The following is a 23,066-nucleotide window of genomic DNA, read 5'->3' on the forward strand; positions in this document are numbered from 1 at the left end:
ACACCTCCAATATTCAATCCCTCCACCACTGACACACAGTGGCAGCAGTATGTACAATCTATAAGATACATTGCAGGAACTCACCTAGGCTCCTTTGACAGCACCTTCCAACCCACAACCTCTACCATCCAGAAAGACAAGGGCAGCAGACATATCACTACCTGGAAGCTCCCATTCAAGCCACTCACCATGCTGACTTGGAAATGTGTCACCGTTCCTTCATTGTCACGGATTCCTGTAAAATCCTGAAACTCCCTTGCTAATAGCGTATCTACACCACATGGACTACAGAGGTCAAGGCAGCAGTTGACCACACCTTCTCAAGGGGTAATAGGGATCATAGAACCCCTACAATGCAGAAGGAGGCCATTTGGCCCATTGAGTCTGCACCAACAATAATTCCACTCATCCCCAAAATCCCACATATTTACCCTGTTAATCTCTCTGATTGGCAATTTAGTGTGGCCAATCCACCTAACCCGCACATCTTTGGATGGGTAATAAATGCTGGCCTTATCACAATGCCCACATCCCATGAATGAATAAAAGAAACGTTGGGTGACTGCTTTGCAGAACCTTTCCTTTTAGTTCACTAGTACGACCCCGAGCCTCCGCTGGCCTGTCATTGCTCTGACATCTGTGTCCTTGGCCTGCTGCACTGTTCCAGCGAAGCTCAACACAAGGAGCAGTACTCATCTTTCAATTAGACACTCTACAGCTTCTGAGACTCAACAATTTCAGACCATAAATTCTGTACCCCATTTGTTTTCTTTCTTTGCACCGTTTTAATGATTGTCTTAATTTGATTTCGGACAGCAGCACAGCTTTTACTTCCATTTCCTTTCTTGCCCATCACCACTCATTCCCTTTGGAACTGGAAGACTTCTGCTATTCAATCTCTCCCATCTTCAACCGTATTACAGACCTTTCTTTTCCCCTGACCCAAACCTATTACATATCTAACTTTCCCCAGTTCTGATGAAAGGTCATCATCCTGAAAGGTTAACCCGATTTCTTACTCTGTAGATGCTGCCTAACCTGCTCCGGTGCTTTGTTTCTATTTCAGATTTCCAGCATCAGCAATATTCAACTTTTCCCAAGGTTTTAGCAAGATTGGCATTTATCGTCTATCCTAGTTGCCTTGACAGGGTGGTGGGGAGCCTTCTTGACGTTTGGTACGATGGAGTACCTTGTTATGCCATTTCTGAGAAAAAAAAAATCAAACACTTCTAAACAAGAGATGGAGATGCCGGCTTTGGGCTGAGATGGGCACAGTAAGAAGTCTCACAACACCAGGTTAAAATCTAACAGGTTTATTTGGCACGACAAGCTTTCGGAGCGCTGCTCCTTCATCAGGTGGGTGGAGGTAGGTTCACAAACACGGCATATTTGCACCTGTTTGTACCATTTGTACCCGTTTGTATCATTTGTACCTGCTGTACCAGTTTATACCTGTAAAGACTTGCATTCCAACCATTCTTCACATTCCAATCTTGCAATTGTTTCTTTGCCTATATATGTCGTGTTTGTGAAACCTACCTCTCTGCTCATCTGATGAAGGAGCAGTGCTCTGAAAGCTCATGATTCCAAACAAACCTGATGCTGTGAGACTTCTTACTTTTAAACAAGGTTAAGAAATAAACAAAACTCAAAAGCAACTTTAGACTTCAGCCGTACAGGAACAGAAGTGCTTACTGTTGAGATGGCATTAACCATGCCATTCGTGATCTGGTCTTGCCGCATGTGTTTCACGACATCAAACTGGGCTGCTCGCTGCTTGGGGATGATCTGATCCGCAATCTTCTTCAACTCTGAGTTGAACTTCTTGAACAAGTCTTCAAAGAGTAGAGAGAGAAGCTGTGGAAGGGGAGAGGAAGGAATCAATGAGGAGTTGAGTTAAATAGGAGAGAGGGATGTAGTACCCACGATAACATTCATATCAGGTTTCACTTTGGGTTTCAATAAATCTGGTAATGTTTTGGAATTAATTCACCCATCTGCAAACAGCACGTCAGTGGCATTTAATATACATGGAAAACAATTACATATTTAATATAGAAATTAAGCTTCCTGAATGTACCATCGCTAATTAGCTTAATGTCAGGGAATTCTAATTAGGTACCTTGAAATCCCCGTTTATCTTTGAAGCCTTCCGAGTGCCAAATTCTCCTTTCACACAATCTCGTTGTGAATTTAAAGACAGAGGGCAGATTTAATTACATTATCGGAGAGGGTAGGATTAGACAATCTCCAAAGTCAATGTTTTATTCTTTTGTCACTAGGGAAATCCCTTGCTTTCCAGGGTGCCCAGATTTTGGGACTGTTCCATATCTCTCACCAACAAAGCAAGCAGCATTAGGGACAGAAACTGATGACAAAGAATAGAGGAAATAATGAACACATTAAAAACACAGAATATTAAGGTGAAAGATTAAGCCGGAAAACTGGCAGGTTTTACAAACACCTCCACTGGCTCAAAGCCTACCAAATCTCAAGTGGTTGATGGGCTTAGGCAGTACTATGGAACTGAGCTGACTGTTAACCGCTCCATTCTTATCTACAAGGCAACGCAGATTCAGATTTCCTCTATCCCATGCGGTGTGGAATTAAAACCCATTGTCTCCACAATTTTGAACACAGAGTTCTTTGTTTCATTACATTCCTAATATAGGAAGCCAGGCCTCCCCCTTTGGACCATTCATTGCAGTCTCGTGCCTTATCCCCGAGGAATTGAGAAAGTTAAGTTTGCATTCTAACTTCAAAATGACAACACCTAAAAAGTTTGAAACCAACTGCCAGACTATCAACAGTGACAATTATTAAATAAGAGATAGAAATACTAAATTTTATACTGGAATTAAATATTTAGCCTTTCTGCTCAATCCAGATAAGTTATAGCTAACAAAGTTTATGAGTTTGACCATTCATTGACAAAGGATAAAATCTAATTTTCTTTCTTTTGATGCTCTAATGTCTCTGGAGTATGTATAGTAGGAAGTCTCACAACACTAGGTTGTGCTGTTGTGTCCATCCCACTCCAATGCTGGCATCTCCACATCTGGAGTAGTACCTCATGTGCTTGAGGAGACGGGGAGGGGCCTTCAGGAACACTCAGAACCTACTGATAGGGAGGTGTGAACAGCAGCTGTGGGATCCATCTTACCCTCTCCCTCTCTCCACCTTCCTCCCCCTGTGAAAAGCCAGGAAATTCCTTAGCATGTACAGACATATAGCTGAGGCTTGCTGTAAATTTGACTGCACACATGGCAGGGTTAGGAGGGTCAGCACACCTCAGGGGTTGGCATGAGTCACGATTGCAGTGCATCAGGGGCGCTACAGCAGTTAGCATTTCTGCCTCACGGTGCCAGGAACCTAGGTTCAATCCCAGCTTCAGGTCACTTTCTCTGTGCCCCCTGTACCTGTGCGGATTTCCTCTGGTGCTCCGGTTTCCTCCCACAGTCCAAAGGTGTACGGGTTAGGTTGTTTGGTCATGGAAAATTGACCCGAGTATGAGGAGGACTAACTAGGGTAAATGCATGGGGTTATGGGGAGAGGGTAGGATTGTGGTTGGTGCAGACTCGATGGGCCGAATGCCTCCTTCTGCATTGTAGGATTCAATGGAAGATGGAGATCAAGTCGGAATGTGCAAGCAGCATGCAAATTAGAATATGCCGGTGGCAAGGGTTGGGCTGAAAGTGTGCTGAGGGAATACAAGTGCGCTGGGGTGGTGGGCAGGGAAATCGGAGTTGCGTGAAATGCAGATCAGGTTAATTATGAATTGGAAGCATACAACAAAAGAATGTGGCCATTCAGCCCATCATATCTGTGTCAGCTACATGAAGGAGTTACCAATTGGTCCCACTCCTCTGCCCCTTACCCACCGCATCGCAATTTCTGTATTTATCTCATTTTCTCCTCAAACCTATTCAACTTGCTTCCACTACCCTTTCAGACAGAACATTGCAGAAAAAGAAACTCTCTTCTCCCTGTGATGGGGAGATGGGGGCAATTGCTGAGAGGGGTGAGATCAGGACTGCATTATTTTGCCACTAGAGATTTTGAGTGTGATCAGATGGAATGGCTTGGATTGCATGTGTTTACCAAGTCATGGTGCACTGTAGGACAGTATGCAGAGTGTACAAGTAGGGCGAGGTACACTTAGCAGGACCGGCACCAGTGTCCAAGTGGGGAGGTTTACTAGTGCTGTTGGAAAGGGTTTAAACCATCTTGATAGAGGGATGGGAACCCCACGGAGAACTCAGACAGGACAGAAACAAAGTTGGTAGAGAAAAAAAACTGCAATTGGAAGACAGCGAGACAATGGCCAGCATCAAATAGGGTCAAAAATGTTAAAAGGCAGAATTAAAGCACTCTATCTGATTAAGTAAGGCAGATGCACAAATACAAGTGGATGATCGAATTATGGAGACATAGCTGCCGGGTGACAAAGGTCACGAACTGAATATTCAAGGGTATCTGATATTTAGGAAGGACAGGTGAAAAGGAAAGAAAGGTGGACTAGCACTGTGAAACTATGTGATCATTACATTGCAGAGAGAGAATCTCAGATTGGAAGGTCAAGATACAGAATCAGTTTGGATGGAAACAGCAAAGAACAGCAAACTTTGGCAGGAGTCATTTGTGGGCCACTGAACAACAGTGGCAATAGAGGGCATGGTATAAATCAGGACATAAGTGCATGTAACAAGGGCCATGCAGTAAACATGGGGGAACTTTAATTTACATCAAATCTTAATTAGCATTAATGGTGTAGAGGATGAATTCCTGGAATGTAGATAAGATCACAGTGTCACAGGATTGTTACAGCGCAGGAGGAGGCTGTGTGGCCCATAATGTTTGCATCTGCACTCCAAACAAGCATCACGACTATGTGCCATTCCCCTGCCTTGTGCCCCTGAACATTATATGAATGGAAACAATTATCCAATATCCTCTCGAATGCCTCGATTGAACCTGTGTCCACAGTTCCAAGCAGTGTATTCCAGATCTGAACCACTCACTGCGTGAAAGATTTTCCTCACATCTCATTTGCTTTGTTTTGCTAATCACTAAGTTTACGCCCTCTCAATCTTGATCCTTTTACTAACAGGGACGGTTTCTCACTATCGAGACATAGGGAGCAGAAGTAGGCCATTCGGCTCCTCGAGTCTGCTCAGGGCACTGCGTTACATTCTCTCTTCAGTGACCTGAAGCCGGAATTGAACCTAGGTCCCTGGCACCGTGAGGCAGAAGTGCTAACTGCTGTGGCGCCCCTGGTGCACTGTAATCCTGAACGAATCGCTATGGGGTAAACTGGAACACAGGATTCAAAGGAAATGGTCATCTGTTACAAAAGACCATCCAAAGAGGAATGACCACACAAGGGAAAAGGCTGGGGGAGATGGAAGAAATACAGGGGCAACAAAACTCACCTGTCCAGCCAGCTCAAGACGCTTATTGCCATAATAATCACGGTCATCGACTTTATTCGCTCCTTGGGCTAGAATTACCCTGCGTACCATGACGGCTGTGTAGATGCACTTTGCACGGAAATTGAATTCTTTGACCTAGAGGAAGAACGAACCTTCATTTATATAGCATCCTGAGGATGTTTTAAAGTGCTTTAGAACAAATGAGCTAACTTCTGAAATGTGGTCTTCAGTGGGAAATAATTGTAGATAGCATGGGGGCACGAAATGCAGATCAGGCTAATTATGAATTGGAAGCATACCACAAAAGAATGAGGCCATTCAGCCCATCATATCTGTGCCAGCTCTGTGAAGGAGCTACCAATTGGTCCCACTCCTCTGCCCCTTATCCCACTGCATCGCAATTTCCGCATTTATCTCATTTTCTCCTCAAACCTATTCAACTTGCTTCCACTACCCTTCCAGACAGAACATTGCGGAGAAAGAAACTCCTCTCCCTAGTCTGATTTTCTAACCAATTACCTTAAATCTGTGCCCTCTGTTTACCAACCATCGGAAGCAATTTCTCCCTATTTACTCTTCCAAAACCCATGTTAAGTTACAGTAAAAGTTTATTTATTAATGTCACAAGTAAGGCTTACGTTAACATTGCGATGAAGTTACTGTGAAAATCCCCTAGTCATCACACTCTGGCGCCTGTTCGGGCACACTGAGGGAGAATTTAGCATGGCCAATGCACCTAATCAGCACATCATTCGGACTGTGGGAAGAAACCCACACTCACATGCACAACATGGAAACTCCACATAGACAGTGACCCAAACTGGGATTTGAACCTGGGTCCCTGATGCTGTGAGGCAGCAGTGCTAACTACTGTGCAACCTCATGTTTCCAGTTGTGGGATGAATGTTGATCAGGATGGGACAGAGTGAAGTTCTATCTTTAGGCACAGCTTTTGATAATTGAGCACTGCTTATTGCATGATTCTACTCTGCAGCTAAGCTGCTTCTTGTAGTGGTTGGTGACAGTAAAATATTTTAGAGCCATGTATACAAGCAATCGTAATATTTTCACACTTTACAGGAGAATGCTCTGACCAGTGAAAATATTTATCATAAAGTCATAGAGGTTTACAGCATGGAAACAGGCCCTTCGGCCCAACTTGCCCATGCTGCCCTTTTTCTTAAACCACTAAACTAGTCCCAATTGCCCGTATTTTGGTCCAGATCCTTCTATACCCATCGTACCCATGTAACTGTCTAAACGATTTTTAAAAGACTAAATTGTACCCGCCTCTACGAACACCTCTGGCAGCTTGTTCCAGACAATCACCACCCTCTGTGTGAAACAAATTCGTCTCTGGACACTTTTGTATCTCTCCCCTCTCAAGTTAAACCTATGCCCTCTAGTTTTAGACTCCCCTATCTTTAGGGATATATATTTACTATCTAGCTGATCTATGCCCCTCATTATTTTATAGACCTCTATAAGATCACTTCTCAGCCTCCTACGCTCTAGAGAAAGAAGTCCCAGTCTATTCAGCCTCTCCTTATAACTCAAACCATCAAGTCTCAGTAGCATCCTAGTAAATCTCTTCTGCACTCTTTCTAGTTTAATAATATCCTTTCTATAATGGGGTGACCAGAACTGTACACAGTATTTCAAGTGTGGCCTTACCAACTCCTGTATTCAATGTTCTGACCGATGAAACGAAGCACAGTGAACGCCTTCTTTGCCACTCTGTCCACCTGTGACTCCACTTTCAAGGAGCTATGATCTCTTTGTTCTGTTCCCCCAATGTCCTACCATTAGCTGAGTAAGTCCTGCCCTCGTTCAATCTACCAAAATGCATCACCTCACATTTGTTTAATTAAACTCCATCTGCCTTTTGTCAACCCACTGGCCGAACTGATCAAGATCCTACTGCAATTGGAGATAACTTTCTTCACTGTCCACTATGCCACCCATCTTAATGTCATCTGCAAACTTACTAACCATGCCTCCTTTTCTCATTCAAATCATTTATATAAATGACAAATAACAGTGGACCCAGCACTGATCCCTGAGGCACACCGCTGGTCACAGGCTCCAGTTTGAAAAACAGCCCTCTACAACCATCCTTTGGCTTCTGTCAAGAACCAGAGTAAACTGTTTACCCCAGTCCAACACCAGTATCTCCACATTCTGTCAAGAAGCCAATTTTATATCCATTTAGATACCTCACCCTGGATCCCGTGAGATTTAATCTTATGCAACAACCTAGCATTTGGTACCTTGTCAAAGGCCTTGCTAAAGTCCATGTAGACAACATCAACTGCAATGCCCTCATCTACCTATTTAGTTACCCCTTCAAAAAACTCAATCAAATTTGTGAGACATGATTTTCCACTCACAAAGCCATGCTGGCTGTCCCTAATCAGTTCTTACATTTCTAAATGTCTAGAGATCCTGTCTCTCAAAATACCTTCCAACAATTTACCCGCCACAGATGTGAGGCTCACTGGCCTGTAGTTCCCAGGCTTTTCCCTGTAGCCCTTTTTAAACAAAGGCACAACATTTGCCACTCTCCAATCTTCAGGCACCTCACTCGTGACTATCGATGATTCAAATATCTCGGCTAGGGGACCCGCAATTTCCTCCCTAGCCTTCCACATTGTCCTGGAATATACTTATTCAATTCAATTGCGGTGGGGTCCTGGGGATTTGTCTGCCTTGATGCGCTTTAAGACTTCCAGCACCTCTTTCTCTGTAATATGTACACTCCTCAAGACACCACTATTTATTTCCCCAAGTTCTCTAACATCCATGCTTTTTTCAACAGTAAATACTGATGAGAAATATTCATTTAGGATCTTGCCCAAGTCTTGTGGATCCGCACATAGATGACCTGTGCTGTGTAAAACAATGGATTTTAAACCACCCATTCCCAGAGTTTTCCTTAGAGAAGTCATTATAGCTCCTTCTGGACAAAATTAAAACAAAGATCAGCAGAGAAATGTTTTTCTCTCAAAGGGTCTTTAGGAATGTACAATTGCCTTCCTCAGGGAGCAGTAGGGACTGGGTTCACAGAATCTATCCAAGGCAGAGTGAGATTTTTGAGATGGAGGAGTCAAGGGTTATGAGGGACAGACGGCAAAGTGGAGTTGAGACCACAACCAGATTGGCTATCGTCATATTGAATGGTGGAGCAGGCTCGAAAGGCTGAACAGATCACTCCCAAGTCCTACGTTGACCACAATCAAACAACATTTGGACACAAAGCAACAAAGGAAAGCTGACCAAAAGCCTGTTTGAAAAAGGTAGATTTTAATAAGTTATTTAAAGGAGGAGCTCGAGGGGGTTTGAGAGGGAATTCCAGAGCTTAGGGTTCATCAGTTGATATTATGGTAACAAACGGTGCAGCAGTGAAAATCAAGAAATTGCAAGAACCTAGCAGTGGAGATACGCAGAGATCTCGGAAGTTTGCAGAGCCAAAGAGGATTAGAGGAAGTGATGAGGTCATGGAGGGATTCGAACAGGGTGGGAGAATGTTAAAATCAAGGCATTATCAGACCGGTTTGAGGAGTCTGGGTCTATACTCAATGGAGTTTAAAAGGATGAGGAGGGATCTAATTGAAACTTACAGAATACTGAGAGGCCTAGATTGAGTGGACATGGAGAGGATATTTCTACTAGTGGGAGAGACTTGAACTCGAGGGCACAACTCAAAGTGAAGGGACGCTCTTTTAAAATTGAGATGGGGAGGAATTTGCTCAGCCAGAGAGTGATGAATCTGTGGAACTCATTGCCACATTGCTGTGGAGGCCAGGTCAGAGTGTCTTTAAGACAGAGATAGAGAGGTTCTTGATCAATAAAGGGATCAAGGGTTACGGGGAGAAGGCAGGAGAATGGGGATGAGAATCATATCAGCCATAATTGAATGGCAAAGCAGACTCAATGGGCCAAGTGGCCTCATTCTGCTCCTATATCTTATGGTCTTATAGTCTTAAGCCAGTTCAGGTCAGTAAACAGTGAGTGGAGGGGTCAACGGAACTTGGCATGAGTTAGTTCATGGGTGGCAGAGTTTTGGGTATGTTCATGCTGAGAAGGCAGGAGATGGGAGGCTGATCAGGTGATCTTAGGGATAATTGAATTTAAAGGTAACAAAAGCACAGTTGGAGATCTCAGGAGGTGAACCAAAGTCAATTTCCAATCCACTCTACCAACTTCTTAGGGCAGTGGTTCTGTACTGCAGCTGCCTTGTACTGCCCTGGAAACTGCAAGAAGGGGCATCAACAAACAGTTGGATGTCTTGCCTGCTCTTGCCCCAGGCAAGTCCTCATCAGCAAATGGGATTCAGGAATAGAGTTTGGGAACAGGGCTTGATGGACTCAAAGTCTTAACCAGCCTGAAGCTGTTTACCATACATAGACCTCAGGAAATGTCATTAAACAGTGATAAAAGCGAAGGCGGTGTACCATGAACCAAGATGTGACCAACCTCATGAAATCCAAATCTTTTCAAAAGGGGCAAAAGAAAAAGTTATTGCTTCGCTCATGTTGCAATGGAAAGCGTAGGGACCAATTTAATTGGTTAACTGGAATCTGCTGTTGATTGGCAGTAGAATGGGTAACTATGGGAACATTTGTCACTCTGTAGAATTGTCCACAATGTGTAAGGAAACAGCTCCAGTACTTGAATCATCATAGCAGCTTTGTTTCACTCATACAGGGAAATAAAATAGCCCAATAAAAAGAGGGCATGTGCTGACTGCTGTAAGCATGTATAATAGAGAGATTGAAATATAGACATATATTTACCCAGAGGGTACGTCACAAGAGACTTGTAAACGTGAAAGCTGGAGATTAAGATAGTGCTGTCAAACTGGCTGAATGAAATAACGAGCATTATCGCACTTCTTTGGATATTAGTCAGAGGATTTATCAACTTTAAACTGCAAACAGAAATGATGCTAGTTATTTAGTTCACTTGCTTTTTAAACAGAACTTGCTAAATTTAGCTTTTCAATTAAAATAAATAGTAAAAAGGTCCAAACTGCCTCTGAAATATTAATGAGCAGAGGATTAAACTTTATCCTTGATCTAAATGTACCTTAAAGAGATTAGTAATGGTTGAAAGGGAAGAAATCTGAAATCAAAACAGAAAATTCTGAAAACGTAATGGACAAAGGCCAGGTGAACATTTCTGATGTCACTTGTGTCAAACTTTATCCACTGTGACAAAAGGACTGCAGTGTGGTCAGGACCAGTTAACATTCAAACATCCACCTACTGTCAAAACAGTAATAAAGAACTTGCATTAGTATAGCGCCTTTCATGACCCCAGATGTCTCATAGTACTTTACATACAGCCAGTTAATTCATTTTGAAGTGCAGGAAACGTGGCAGGAAATTTGCACACACCAAGCTCCCAAGAACTCAAGGATTAAGAACAGGAGTAGCCATTTGACCCCTTGAGCCTGTTTGACCACTTGATAAAATCATGCCATTGTGGTCTCAACTCCACATCCCTTTACCCCTTATGATCAAAAATTTAACTAACCCAGCCTTGGATATATTCAATCGCCCAGCAAAAGAAGCAACTTGATAACTATAGAATCCCTACAGTGCAAAAGGAGGCCATTCAGCCAACCGAGTCTGCACTGACTCTGACAACACATCCTACCCAGGTCTTATTGCCACAACTCCACGTACTTACCCCAACAAACCCCCCCCCCCCGCAACAACTTATAGATCTTGGGACCGTGGGAGGAAACTGGAGCACCCAGAGGAAACCCACGCAGACACTGGGAGATAATGACCAGATTATCTGTATTTTGGTTTGGTTGAAGGGTAACTATTGACCAGGACACCGGGGTAACTCCCCTGCACTTCTCTGAAGTAGTGCCACAGGATCAATGACCCCAAGGGGGCAAAACTGGCCTCCTTAACAATTTTTCTGAAAGATGACACCTCCAACAGTGCAGCACTGTTTCAGTAATGCACTGGTGTGCCAGTTTTGATTTTTGTGCTCCAGTCCCAATTCCAGCAATGTCTGTTTTCATTTCAGTCGGAATACAGATGCTGACAGGTTCGCTCCAATTGCCACAGCCTAGACAGTCCACACCAATGGCTGTCTATACCAGGGGAGGGCGGGGAGCGGAAATGAGACCATCCATTTACCATCATCACAGGAATCCATTACAAAGGTGCTGCAGCAAATAAAAATCACTCTGCCTTTTCTAAAATTACAGAAACTCTTGACTGGGAACGTGACTGATCCAATTACACGCTGGGGCCGCTTTCCTGCAAGATAGTTAACAGGAACGGGCCGAAGGCCAAGCTTAATATTATGCCACAGAGAAGAAAGGGAGCCCACATGACAGCAGTGTTCTGGGTCTGACAGCAGGTCTCTACTGTACCTTTCTCTTCGAGCATTTTAATCATTTACAATTCCTCCCTTGCGCCCATCTACAAACTCCAGCAAACTGTTTACACTCAATCTTCTGGAAAGGTTCTAGAGAGTTAAAATTTCTTTCTTAGAATCTATTATATAGAATACATAGAAACAGACCATTCAGCCCAACTGGTAGTCCATCAGCATGTTTATGTTCCTTACAAGTCTGCTCAAACCTCTCTTCATCAAATCTCATCAGCACATTCTTCTATATCTTTCACCCACATATAGTCATCTAACTGCCTCTTAATTGCATCTACGCTATTTGTCTCAACCACATGTCAGCAAGCTCCACTTTCTAACCACTTGGAACAAAATTTCATCTGAATTTCCTATCATAGAACATAGAATGGTTATAGCACAGAAAGAATCCATTCAGCCCACTGTGCCTATGCTAGCTCGCTGGAAGAACAGGTCACCTAATCCCTTTGAAAGTCACAACTGAATCCGCCTCCACCACACATTCAGATAAAGTATCCCAGATCCTAAACACTTGCTGTGTAGAAGTACTTTTACTCATGTCACCTGTGGTTCTTTAGCCAACTAAATCTTAAAAAACCACAAGAACTACAAAAGGTCATGAATGAAGCCCAATCCACCATGCAAACCAGCCTCCCATCCATTGACCCTGTCTACACTTCCTACTGCCTCAGCAAAGCAGTCAGCATAATTAAGGACCCCACGCACCCTGGACATTCTCTCTTCCACCTTCTTCCGTCGGGAAAAAGATACAGAAGTCTGAGGTCACTAACCAACCGATTCAAGAACAGCTTCTTCCCTGCTGCTGTCAGACTTTTGAATGAATTTACCTTGCATTAAGTTGATCTTCCTCTACACCTAGCTGTGACTGTAACACTACATTCTGCACTCTCTCATTTCCTTCTCTATGAACAATATCTTTCACTGTATGTTAATACGTGACAATAAATCAAATCAAAAATCTGCGTCCTGTGGTTCTCAGTCCTTCCATCAAAGGGAACAGTTTCACCATATTCACTCTGTCCAGGATGCTCTTGATTTAGAATACCTCTATCAAATCTCCTCTCAACTTTTTTTTCACCCTGGAGAACAGGAGTTATTTATTACTTATTTATCTGATATTTACAGCCCCCGGGTTCATCTCCCCCATAACTGGGCACATCTTCTCCACAACTATCCAGTCAATCCCTTTTGTTTAAACTATATATCAGGGCAGTTTCAGCGTTTGTTCTAGAGAAAATATTCCCAGTCTGTACAATCTTTCCCGCTGGGCGCGAGCTCTCGGTTCCAGCAAATCTTTCTGTGCACTCTCTCCAATGCCTCTGTTGGTTTTACAGTTTACTGCGGAGGGTAGGTAAATGGCGTACACAGCAATTGACTTGCTCAAAGCATTGTGGATTGTATCAGCAAATACCAGAATTGCACATGTAGCCCTATCCAGCTTGGCGCCTTGCTTACAGGGACGTGGGTAAGTACAGTCGATGCGAGCAGCTCCCGAGCCTCTTCCATCTTTGTTTTCTTTGGTCCTCCCCACATCCTCTGTCTGCGCACTTTATTCCCAATGTACTTCAACGCCTGCAAGTCAGAGGGAAGGAGCTGAATGAAATCATATCTCACAATGTCACTGCTAAATGGGCAAGACTTAAGAAGCATCTCGCCTTTAACAATGTTTAAATTAAAAGCAGGCCTTTAACTTACTGTATTTATTGAATGTCAACATAAAATTCTCTACATTTGATATCATAGAACCATAGAATCCCTACAGTGCAGGAGGTGGCCATTTGGCCCATAGGTGGCATGGTGGTACAGTGGTTAGCACTGCTGCCTTACAGGGCCAGGGACCTGGATTCGATTCCCAGCTTGGGTCACTGCCCATGCGGAGTTTACACGCTCTCTCCATGTCTGCATGGGTTTCCTTCGGGTGCTCCGGTTTCCTCCCACAGTCCAAAGATGTGCGGGTTAGGTGGATTGGCCATGATAACTTGCCCCTTAGTGTCAGGGGAACTAGCTAGGGTAAATGTCTAGGTTATGGGGATAGTGCCTGGGGGGATTGTGGTTGGTGCAGACTCAATGGGCTGAATAGCCTACTCCTGCATTGTATGATTCTATGAGCCTGCACCAACAACAATCCCGTGTAACCCCACACATTTACCCAGCTAATCCTCCTGACACAAAGGGGCAATTTAGCACGGCCAATCCACCTAACCTGGACATTTTTGGACTGTGGGAGGAAAGCGGATCACCCGGAGGAAATACAAGCAGTCACCGGGGAGAACGTACAAGCTCCACACAGATTGTCGCCTGAGGCCGGATTTAAACCCAGGCTCCTGGCACTGTGAGGCAGCAGTGCTAACCACTGTGCCACCGCGTTGTCCTTGATGTGTTAGGATTGACTTTGAAATATAGTGTTATGGCTGGTGACAAGTTTGGTTTTGCTCACTTTTGTTAAATCATTGTCAAAATATTTAAATGAGCAAAAATAAGGAACCATGCGCTCCAGCAGGAGGGACTTTACTGAGGTCCTGGAATCAGTGTTTTCACAGTGTTTAGACAGCTGGCGTAGGGTCAGGCACGCCAGGCTGCGTTTAAACATACACGCCGAAGGAACAGGGTTCATTTCTGTAAAAAGGCACACCTGCATCTGCGTGAAGATCTGAGCTTTCTGACACTCTTCCAAGCTGGGAGCAAAGGCAGACATCACGGGGTCCTCCGTACCAATCATCTGTACAATCTCTTGATCGCTCTCTACCCCCATAGCCTACAATGGGAGTGACAGACAGCAACAATATTAGCATTTTTCAGTCGGCACAGTAACATTTGCTTATGCTAATGAGGTATTGTTGGCTGGATGGATTCAAAGCAAGGATTGGTGTTACTCTCACACTCTTTGCCATCTGGCTTTGGAGAAGAAGCTCTATTAGACACTCAATACGAGTCGCCTTTAAGGTGGCCACAAAGAAGGACGGGTGCCTGTGTAGATTACGAGAGGTCTCATATTCACTGTTCTGAAACTGCACTTCATCTTGGCCATTAAAATGAAATCCTCCATCAAAAGTTAATAAATTGGAAAAAGTTGCAAATCACCTACCAATGAACTGAAAACACTGCCATGACAGGACTTCAGCAGCAAAACGCAGATCTTTCAAGATCACAGAATCAGAATCACAGAATACTACAGCGCAGAAGAGGCCCTTCAGCCTATCAAGTCTGCACTGATGCAAGAAAGGCCCTGACCTGCCCACCAAAGCCTCTACTTTCTCAGAAGACTAAGGAAATTTGGCATGTCAGCTATGACTCTCACCAACGACTCTCACCAACTTTTACAATCGTAGAAAGCATTCTTTCTGGTTGTATCACAGCTTGGTGTGGCTCCTGCTCTGCTCACACAAGGAACTACAACGGGTCATGAATGTAGCCCAATCCATCGCGCAAACCAGCCTTCCATCCATTGATTCTGTCTACGTGTCCCACTGCCTTGGCAAAGCAGCCATGCACCCTGGACATTCTCTCTTCCACCTTCTTCCATCGGGAAAAAGATGCAAAAGTCAGAGATCACGTACCAACCGACTCAAGAACAGCTTCTTCCCTGCTGCTGTCAGACTTTTGAATGGACCTGCCTTGCATTAAGTTGATCTTTCTCTACACCCTAGCTATAACTGTAACACTATATTTTGCACTCTCTTGTTTCCTTTTCTATGAACGGTAAGTTTCGTCCGTATAGCGCACACAAAACGATACTTTTCACTGTATACTGATACATGTGACAATAATAAGTCAAATCAAAACCTAAACCCACTTGCCAGCACTTGAATGTTAGGTGTGCCAAGTACTCATCCAGTGCTTTTTAAAGGATGTGAGGCATCTCACCTCCACCACCCTCACAGGAAGATGATGTGCTGTTTTGACAATGTAGACAGAGGAAACATGACGCCTCCTGGTTTGTAGATCAGTGATTAGATCAAAAATCCAAATTATTGACCAAAAGTCTAAAGGGGAAATCAGGAGAATATTCTCTCTCCCAAGTCGTTGGGATCTGGAATGGTCTAGCTGAAACAGTGATGAAAGTGGATCCCATGATTAATTTTAAAAAGGAATCAGACAATTACGTGAGGATGAGGCACTTACAGGATTATGGACCAAATCAGGGTAAATGAGACTAAGTAGGATTCCTCTTTTTCAAACAGCCAGTACAGGGATGGCAGGCCGAATGGTCTACTTCTGTGATGTACGCTTTTTAAAGTTTATTTATTAGTGTCACAAGTCGGCTTATGAAGTTACTTCCCCTGGTCACCACACTCTGGTGAGAGAGAAATTAGCACAGCCAATGCACCTAACCAGCACGCCTTTCAGACTATGAGAGGAAACCAAACACCCGGAGGAAACACACACAGACACGGAGAATGTGCAAACTCACAGACTGTGACTCAAGCTGGGAATCAGACCCAGGTCCTTGGCACTGTGAGGCAGCAGTGCCACTGTGCCACCCTTTATTAAATCACCGTGATTCAATAAAGACAACGGTCCACTAGATTGTTCCTTTGGCTTTGTAAAGTCCTCAATTCTATACATCTGTTTAAGGAGTGATACATCCTCACACTTCCCTAAACACGTATAGCTGTCCAGCACCAAGCATTGCTTCTCACACTGCCTGATTATTAAAACTGGAAACAGGCAATATAGAACCTTGAAATCTAATTGCAATTTCTAAACTACGGCACCTGTCAATGATGCAAATTTATATCAAACTGATTTGAGTGTTGGCTAATTTTCCAGTTATTCGCTGATGTGTACCCCAGATACTTTCATGCATATTCATTTACTCCAAATGTTTAACAATGAGGAGAAAATCATCAGCAACCAGTATTTTTTGTCAACTGCTTGGAGCAAAGAACAGTACAGCACAGAACAGGCCCTTCAAACCTGCGCCTGTCACGTCGCCCTGTCTAGACCCATCGCCTGTATTCCTCTATTCCCTGTCTGTTCATGTGTCTATCCAGATAAATCTTAAATGTCGCTAACGTGTCTACCTCAACCACCTCACTTGGCAGTGCACTCCAAGCTCTCACCTCCCTCTGGGTAAAAAAACTTCCCCCACTGAACCTTTCCATCCTCCAGACACTTCTTCCCCAATTCCCTAGCTGTTCCTGGGGGCTTGAGATCCCGAGAGAGATTTATTTCAGTCACCAATTGACTGACCTACAAACTGATCCTAATCGGTAAGAGGTTCTACCCATTCTGAATCAACCCATGTGAAGTTTCACAACACACACTGAATATACAAAAGGAAGACTTGATTTGTTTGTCCGCAAGTGTGGAAGATTGAAAGGTGAACCGATTTAAGGATTTAAGGTGATGAAACAATTTGAAAAGAGTGGATAGAAACTATTTCCTCCAGTGAAAGGAAAGGGGACAGAACCTTAAAATTAGTGCTGGGCTTTCAGGGGTGATTCTTCACAACAGGTGGTGGAAATCTGGAAAACTCTCCTCCAGAAAGTCAGAGAGACTGGAGGCCAATTCAAATGTTGAAGTTAGAGCAACCAGACTTTGGTTAGGTGAGCGCATGGAGAGATAAGGGGCAGCAGGAAAAAGGATGCAGATCAACCACAATCAAATTAAGTGGCAGATCAGATTATAATTTGGCCTCCTCCTGTTCTACTAGAGGGATGGATACCATTAGCTGTACCTCCCAGTGGCACAAATGACCATCAAAAAGTCTTGTGGAACGTGGGTCTTTATCAAAAGTACATTGGAATACAAAACTGAGAAAGCTATACTTCAGTTTAACGGAGTCTTGATTCGAATACACCCTTTTGTTCAGGTTGGCCCTGAATCTCAGGAAGGATGTGTTGTCTTTGGGAGAGAGTACAGCTCAGATTCAGCAGAATTATCCCAGGACTAAAAGACTTAAATTGTGAGACAATCATAAGAATGTTAGAAATAGGAAGAATAGGCCCATTCAGCCCCCCAAGCTTGCTCTGCTGTACAATAAGATCTAATTGTGGCCTTTCCACTTTCCCACCTGTTTCCCCACCCCCCCAATAACCCACAACACCCGCGGTCAAGGAATTGGTCTAACTCGACCTTGAATATATTCAATGACCCAGCCTCCACTAATCTCTGCGGGAATGAATTCCAAAGATTAACGTCCGTCTGAGAGAAGAAATTCCTCTTCATTTTTAGATTATATCCCTAAGTTCTAGATTTCCCCAGTCAGGGGGAACATCCTGGCAGCATAGAAAGCGTCAAACCCTTCAGAGGGTTTCAGTAAGATCACCTCTCGTTCTTCTAAATTGCCAACAAGTTTAGGGCCAGCCTGCTCAGCTTTTCCTCTTTAGAAAGACTCCTTCACCCCGGAATTAGCATACCGGTCTCTTAAACTTGGATTGTACCTTTTTAAATATAGAGACATAGAAGAGAGGAACAGGAGACCATTCAGCCCTTCGTGCTTGCTCCGCCATTCATCGCGATCATGGCTGACTCAACTCAGCCGCCTCATCCTGCTTTCTCCCCATAACCTTTCATCCCGATCGCCCCAGGTTGAGGGTTCTCTTGATTGGTCCTGAGGATGTGGGGGGTGTCCTCTGATGCGAGTAAATTTTGCCTTCACGTTCTGGAATTTTGAAGAATAAGAGGCTCGACAGGCTGAGATGTTGTTTCCCGTGATCAGGGGAACAGGTCCGCACAGTCTCAGGATAATGGGGCCAATTACTTAATCCTGAAATGAGGAGAAATTTATTCACCTGAAGGGCCGCGTGGCCTACACTTGCTCCTGTTTCTAATGTCAAATCTGACTGATGCTTTCAACTCTGCGGATCTTTGGAATAAGCTTGAGGAAATATTGATTCATTTTAAGAACTGCAACAATTTTGGGGATCAGAAATGTAATTAGATTGAACTGAGGCTCTGCTTTATAAAGTGGACTTGATGGCTGCCTATTTAACATATTGCAGTGCCAAGTATGAACCATTTTACAACTTCTCACCTAGTGCCAGGCTGTTTAGCAATAACAGGAATACGCTTTTGAAGCCAGCGTGAAACCCAAGAAAATGCTAAAGTGGTTTTGTGGAGTTTTCACAGAAGCCAGCCCTGCAGGATGTTAGTCAGCAGGGGCAGTTCATTGTAGTATCCAGATGGTCCTGAAACGTCCCTTGTACGAGCTTCTCTGGAACTCTGCCATGTTAATACAAGTGAGGAAAAAGTCCCACAGAGGCTCCGAGCACCAGAGCAAGGATGGATTACCGTGACTGAGAGTGTTCGCAGCGACTGGGGCAGATGGGTGTGTATTAAAATTTCTTATCAGTCATAAGTATCTTGCATCACTATGGGATATTGCCAGATATTTGTATAAATGACACAATTGCATCAATTTGGCCAATTCAAACATGACAGTGGTTTTATTTTTCTGAAATCTTCAACTCAAAAAACTGCTGGCAAAAAAGCAATGCTGGAAAACACACCAACAGACTGATGTAGTGGTATCGTCAAGGGGCCAGAAATCCAGGGTCATGCTCCCACCACACCAAATGGTGAAATTTTATTTCAATAAAAATCTGGAATTAAAAGTCCAATGACCACAAAACCTCTGTGACTCCAGAGCCACAGAAATCGCAGGGCAAGCTACCTCAATTCAAGGGCAATTAGGAATGGGCAATAAATGTTCCTTGCCAGCAACACCCACGTCCCATGAATGACACTGGAGATGTCAACCCTGACTCACTGGGTGGCTTTGTTGTCTCCAAGTCAGAAGGTTCGCCACTTCAGAGAACAGAGTACAAAATCAGGCAATTGAGTGCAAGCGCAGAGGGAGTGCTGCGTTGTCAGAGAACCTGGGCTCAGTTTCACCAAGTTGCCACAGAAGCCAACCTCCTTCCCTCACTGTTTTTATTCTCTCGATATGTTCCTCTTTCCCCACAAACCGCCCCCACCAATTCACTTCATTTCCACCAGGGACTCATCATGAAACTCTGTTGCAGGGAACGTAGGGCGTAGGATGAATTCATGGGATCTGACCTCACTGTCACACTGGCAGTCAGCCTCACTCAGTTAAAAGATGCTCGATGAGAACAAATGGTGCCTGTGGCCACTTTTCTGTACATTGAACTGTGGTTCCAAACTGTGGGAGAAGCAGGTTACATGGATTGCTGGACTACACAAGGAAAACCCAGCAGGAGAGAGAGAGCAACAGCATCAACAAAAATTCAGCAAACCACTATCTTGGGTACCAAGTAAAAGAACATGAGACTCAGTACAGCAGTCAAGAGCTCTAGCTTTGAGCTATGCTGTCTTCCCACAGAGACATTAACATTCACAACAGCACCACGTTCCATTATAACATGGGGAACATCTGCCCTCTCCTGGTAACAGAGTGAGAGAAACATCTCGGGTAATGATAAAAAGTATTGCTGGCAAAAATAGCAAAGCTACAAAAAAGGTACCCACCGACAGGCGCACTGGACACAGTAATCCAGTAATTCAAATTAACCCAGAGATTTTGGGAGAGGTGTTTATAATGATGTTCCAGAAAGTGTTACACTGCCAGTCAGACTGCTGTCTGTTTCACAGATATTGAGATTAAGTATTTGAAGTAACTGGTCTTTCTTAGTTGACTTATTTAGTTGTTTGAGTCCTGGATAGTTGCAATTAACTCTTCCACCCTAGGAGAAAAAAGGTGTGAGATGTCTGAGGCAATTTTTTTTTTACACACAGGTGGTGGGTGCCTGGAACTCGCTGCCGGGGAGGTAGTGGAAGTGGATACGATAGTGACTTCTAAGGAGCGTCTTGACAAGTAGGAATGGGATGGGAATAGAGGGATATGGTCCTGGAAGGGTAGGGGCAGCATGGTCAGTGCAGGCTTGGAGGGCCGAAGGGCCTGATCCTGTGCTGTAATTTTCTTTGTTCTTAAATCCTGGGCCAGTTTCACTAGAGTCTCCAAAGAGTTTCCCCGATTTTTAAGAATTCTTTCATGAGATGTGGGAATTGCTAACAAGGCCAGTATTTGTTTCCCATCCCTAATTACCCCTGAACTGAATGTCTCACTCGGCCATTTGAGAGCAGCAGTTGAGGGTCAATCACATTACTGTGAAAAGAACGGCAGATTTCCTTCCCTAACTGGACATTAGTGAACCGGGTGGGTTTTTAATCAAGAACTGACAATGGTCACCATTCAACCATCTGCTGTGGTGGGATTTGAACCCGAGTCCCCAGGAAATTACCCTGGGTCTCTGGGTTACCAGCCCAGTGACAATGCCACTGTGCCACCACCTTCTCTTGCATTACTGCCTCCATAGACAACAGACAAAATGGTCAGATGTGACACCTGTCCACTCACAAAGGTCAGCGCAGGAAGCAGAAATCAGATCATAAGAAAATAGCAAGATGTCAAACAGCAGACCTTACATCTGTCTTGGATCAGATTCTTGTAAAGAGCAGAAAGGCAATGCCTGGCTGTAAAGAGGTTAATGTTCTTAAAGCAATATTTTCCCAGCATCATAACAATGGCTGCAGTTCAGAAGGCATCAGGCGATATCCTGATGGTGTGAAATACATTCTAAAGGGTAATCATGTTTGAAGGAAAATAATGGTAGAAATTAGCAAAACATTATGTTACAAGTTAATTGGATTTAGGAGATAACTCGATAATCAGATAGTGAGACTAATTATTCCATAAAAGAATGTAAAAATATATTCATGAAACTATAGGTTAACAATGAAGAACCACAATATAAAAGGACAGCCAGGAAGGACTCCAGACCACTTAAATAATTTGGTGCCTTTTCCAACGATAGCCACAGTTCGTGGTCCTAGTTCATGAGAAGTCCTGCAACGAGAACAGGGGGCTTAGAATCATAAAATTATTATGGGATAGCTCAGTGCAGAGGAATCCAATCAGTCCATTCCCTGCAGCCCTGCACGTGCCCATCCCATTTCCTTTCGAAATAGCTGGGTGCCTCCCCTTCCAGCACCCTTGAAGGCAGCGAGTTCCAGGCCATTATCACTCGTTGAACGAAGAGTTCTCCCTCACATTTCCCTCTATATCTCTCACCCTAAAACCTGCAAGCGTTACTGGAATTACAGAATTCTTTTCCACAAAAATGAGATGATGTTGGCGCAATTAATAATTTTAAATTCGAGCTGGAATTTTACTGGTCAAGGCAGGCGGATGAAGTCAAGTCACAGTCAGTCATATCTTATTGAATGGTGGAGCAAGCTTGAGTCTGAATGGCCTCCTTCTGTGTCTGTGGTCCAAAGTCAGAGTGTTTTAGAATCAGACAGTGCAGAAGAGGCCCTTTGGCTCATCGAGTTTTACAGCACAAAAGAGGCTCTTCAGCCCATCGTCTGTGCACCAGCCATCAAGCACATATCTATTTTAATCCCATTTTCCAGCACTTAGTCCATAGCCTTGTATACTGTGGTGTTGCAAATGCTCAACTAAATGCTCCTCAACTGTTGTCAAGGTTCTCACCTCTACCACTCTTTCAGGCAGAGAATTCCAGATTCTTAATTCCAGATTAAGAGCGCCTCCGGGCGCTCCGGTTTCCTCCCACACCCCAAAGATGTGCTCTTAGGCTGATTGGTTTTACCAAATTGACACTATTCTCCCCTGAATCTGGCTAAGTTAGGGGTTCCATTCGTTGACACGCAGGGTAGAATAGGTGTAGGGTGATGCGGCAGCGTGGGCTCGTTGGGCCGAAGGGCCTGTTTCCCGTGCTGGGTTGTTCTTTGTTGTTCTTAACACCCTCTGGGTGAAAAAGCTGTTCCATAAATCTTCTCCAAATCTCCTACTCCTTACCATAACTTTATGCCCCCTGGTTATTGATCCCTTTACTCGGGAAAGGTTCCTTCCTGTCCACGTGCCTCATGAGCTGGGCAGGTATAAAGTTATTTCTGCTTGCTGTGCATGGACATCTTTGAGAATGGAGTGTGCTCATAAACCACACTAGGGACTCTGTTCACTTATTCCAGCACATTTCTCAAACGAGCACCGAATGTGAAAAACACATAGCAGCTTAGTCTGAAAATGCAATAAGAAAAGGCTTTTTGCCAAACACCTTCATCAGACAGTTGAAAGTACAGTTCAAGGCCATTCAGCCCTTCCAGACTGTTCTATCTTGGCATGCTATAGACCATCTTCTCACAAGTGCTGACTAACCTACCATGCATTTGGAGATTATTTTTATTTTACCAAACACAATTTACAGAATGAAAGTTCAAATCAGTTTTCAA

General features: G+C 43.9%; 1 protein-coding gene across 1 annotated transcript in view; it reads right to left on the minus strand.

Moving 5' to 3' along the window:
* Nucleotides 1-23,066, minus strand: part of polr3b (polymerase (RNA) III (DNA directed) polypeptide B) — a 93,282-nt gene that overhangs the window by 55,678 nt on the left and 14,538 nt on the right. Inside the window, exons 10-13 of the mRNA XM_080191366.1 lie at nucleotides 14,479-14,601; nucleotides 13,302-13,418; nucleotides 5,433-5,567; nucleotides 1,696-1,857 (exon numbers count right to left, since the gene is read on the minus strand). Coding sequence (XP_080047492.1) covers nucleotides 1,696-1,857; nucleotides 5,433-5,567; nucleotides 13,302-13,418; nucleotides 14,479-14,601 — 537 coding nt within the window. The remainder of the gene's footprint in view (nucleotides 1-1,695; nucleotides 1,858-5,432; nucleotides 5,568-13,301; nucleotides 13,419-14,478; nucleotides 14,602-23,066) is intronic.

This window comes from Carcharhinus amblyrhynchos, chromosome 6, assembly GCF_965287045.1.
Source record: "Carcharhinus amblyrhynchos chromosome 6, sCarAmb.v2.hapA, whole genome shotgun sequence".
In the NCBI taxonomy this organism is placed as follows: Eukaryota; Metazoa; Chordata; class Chondrichthyes; order Carcharhiniformes; family Carcharhinidae; genus Carcharhinus; species Carcharhinus amblyrhynchos.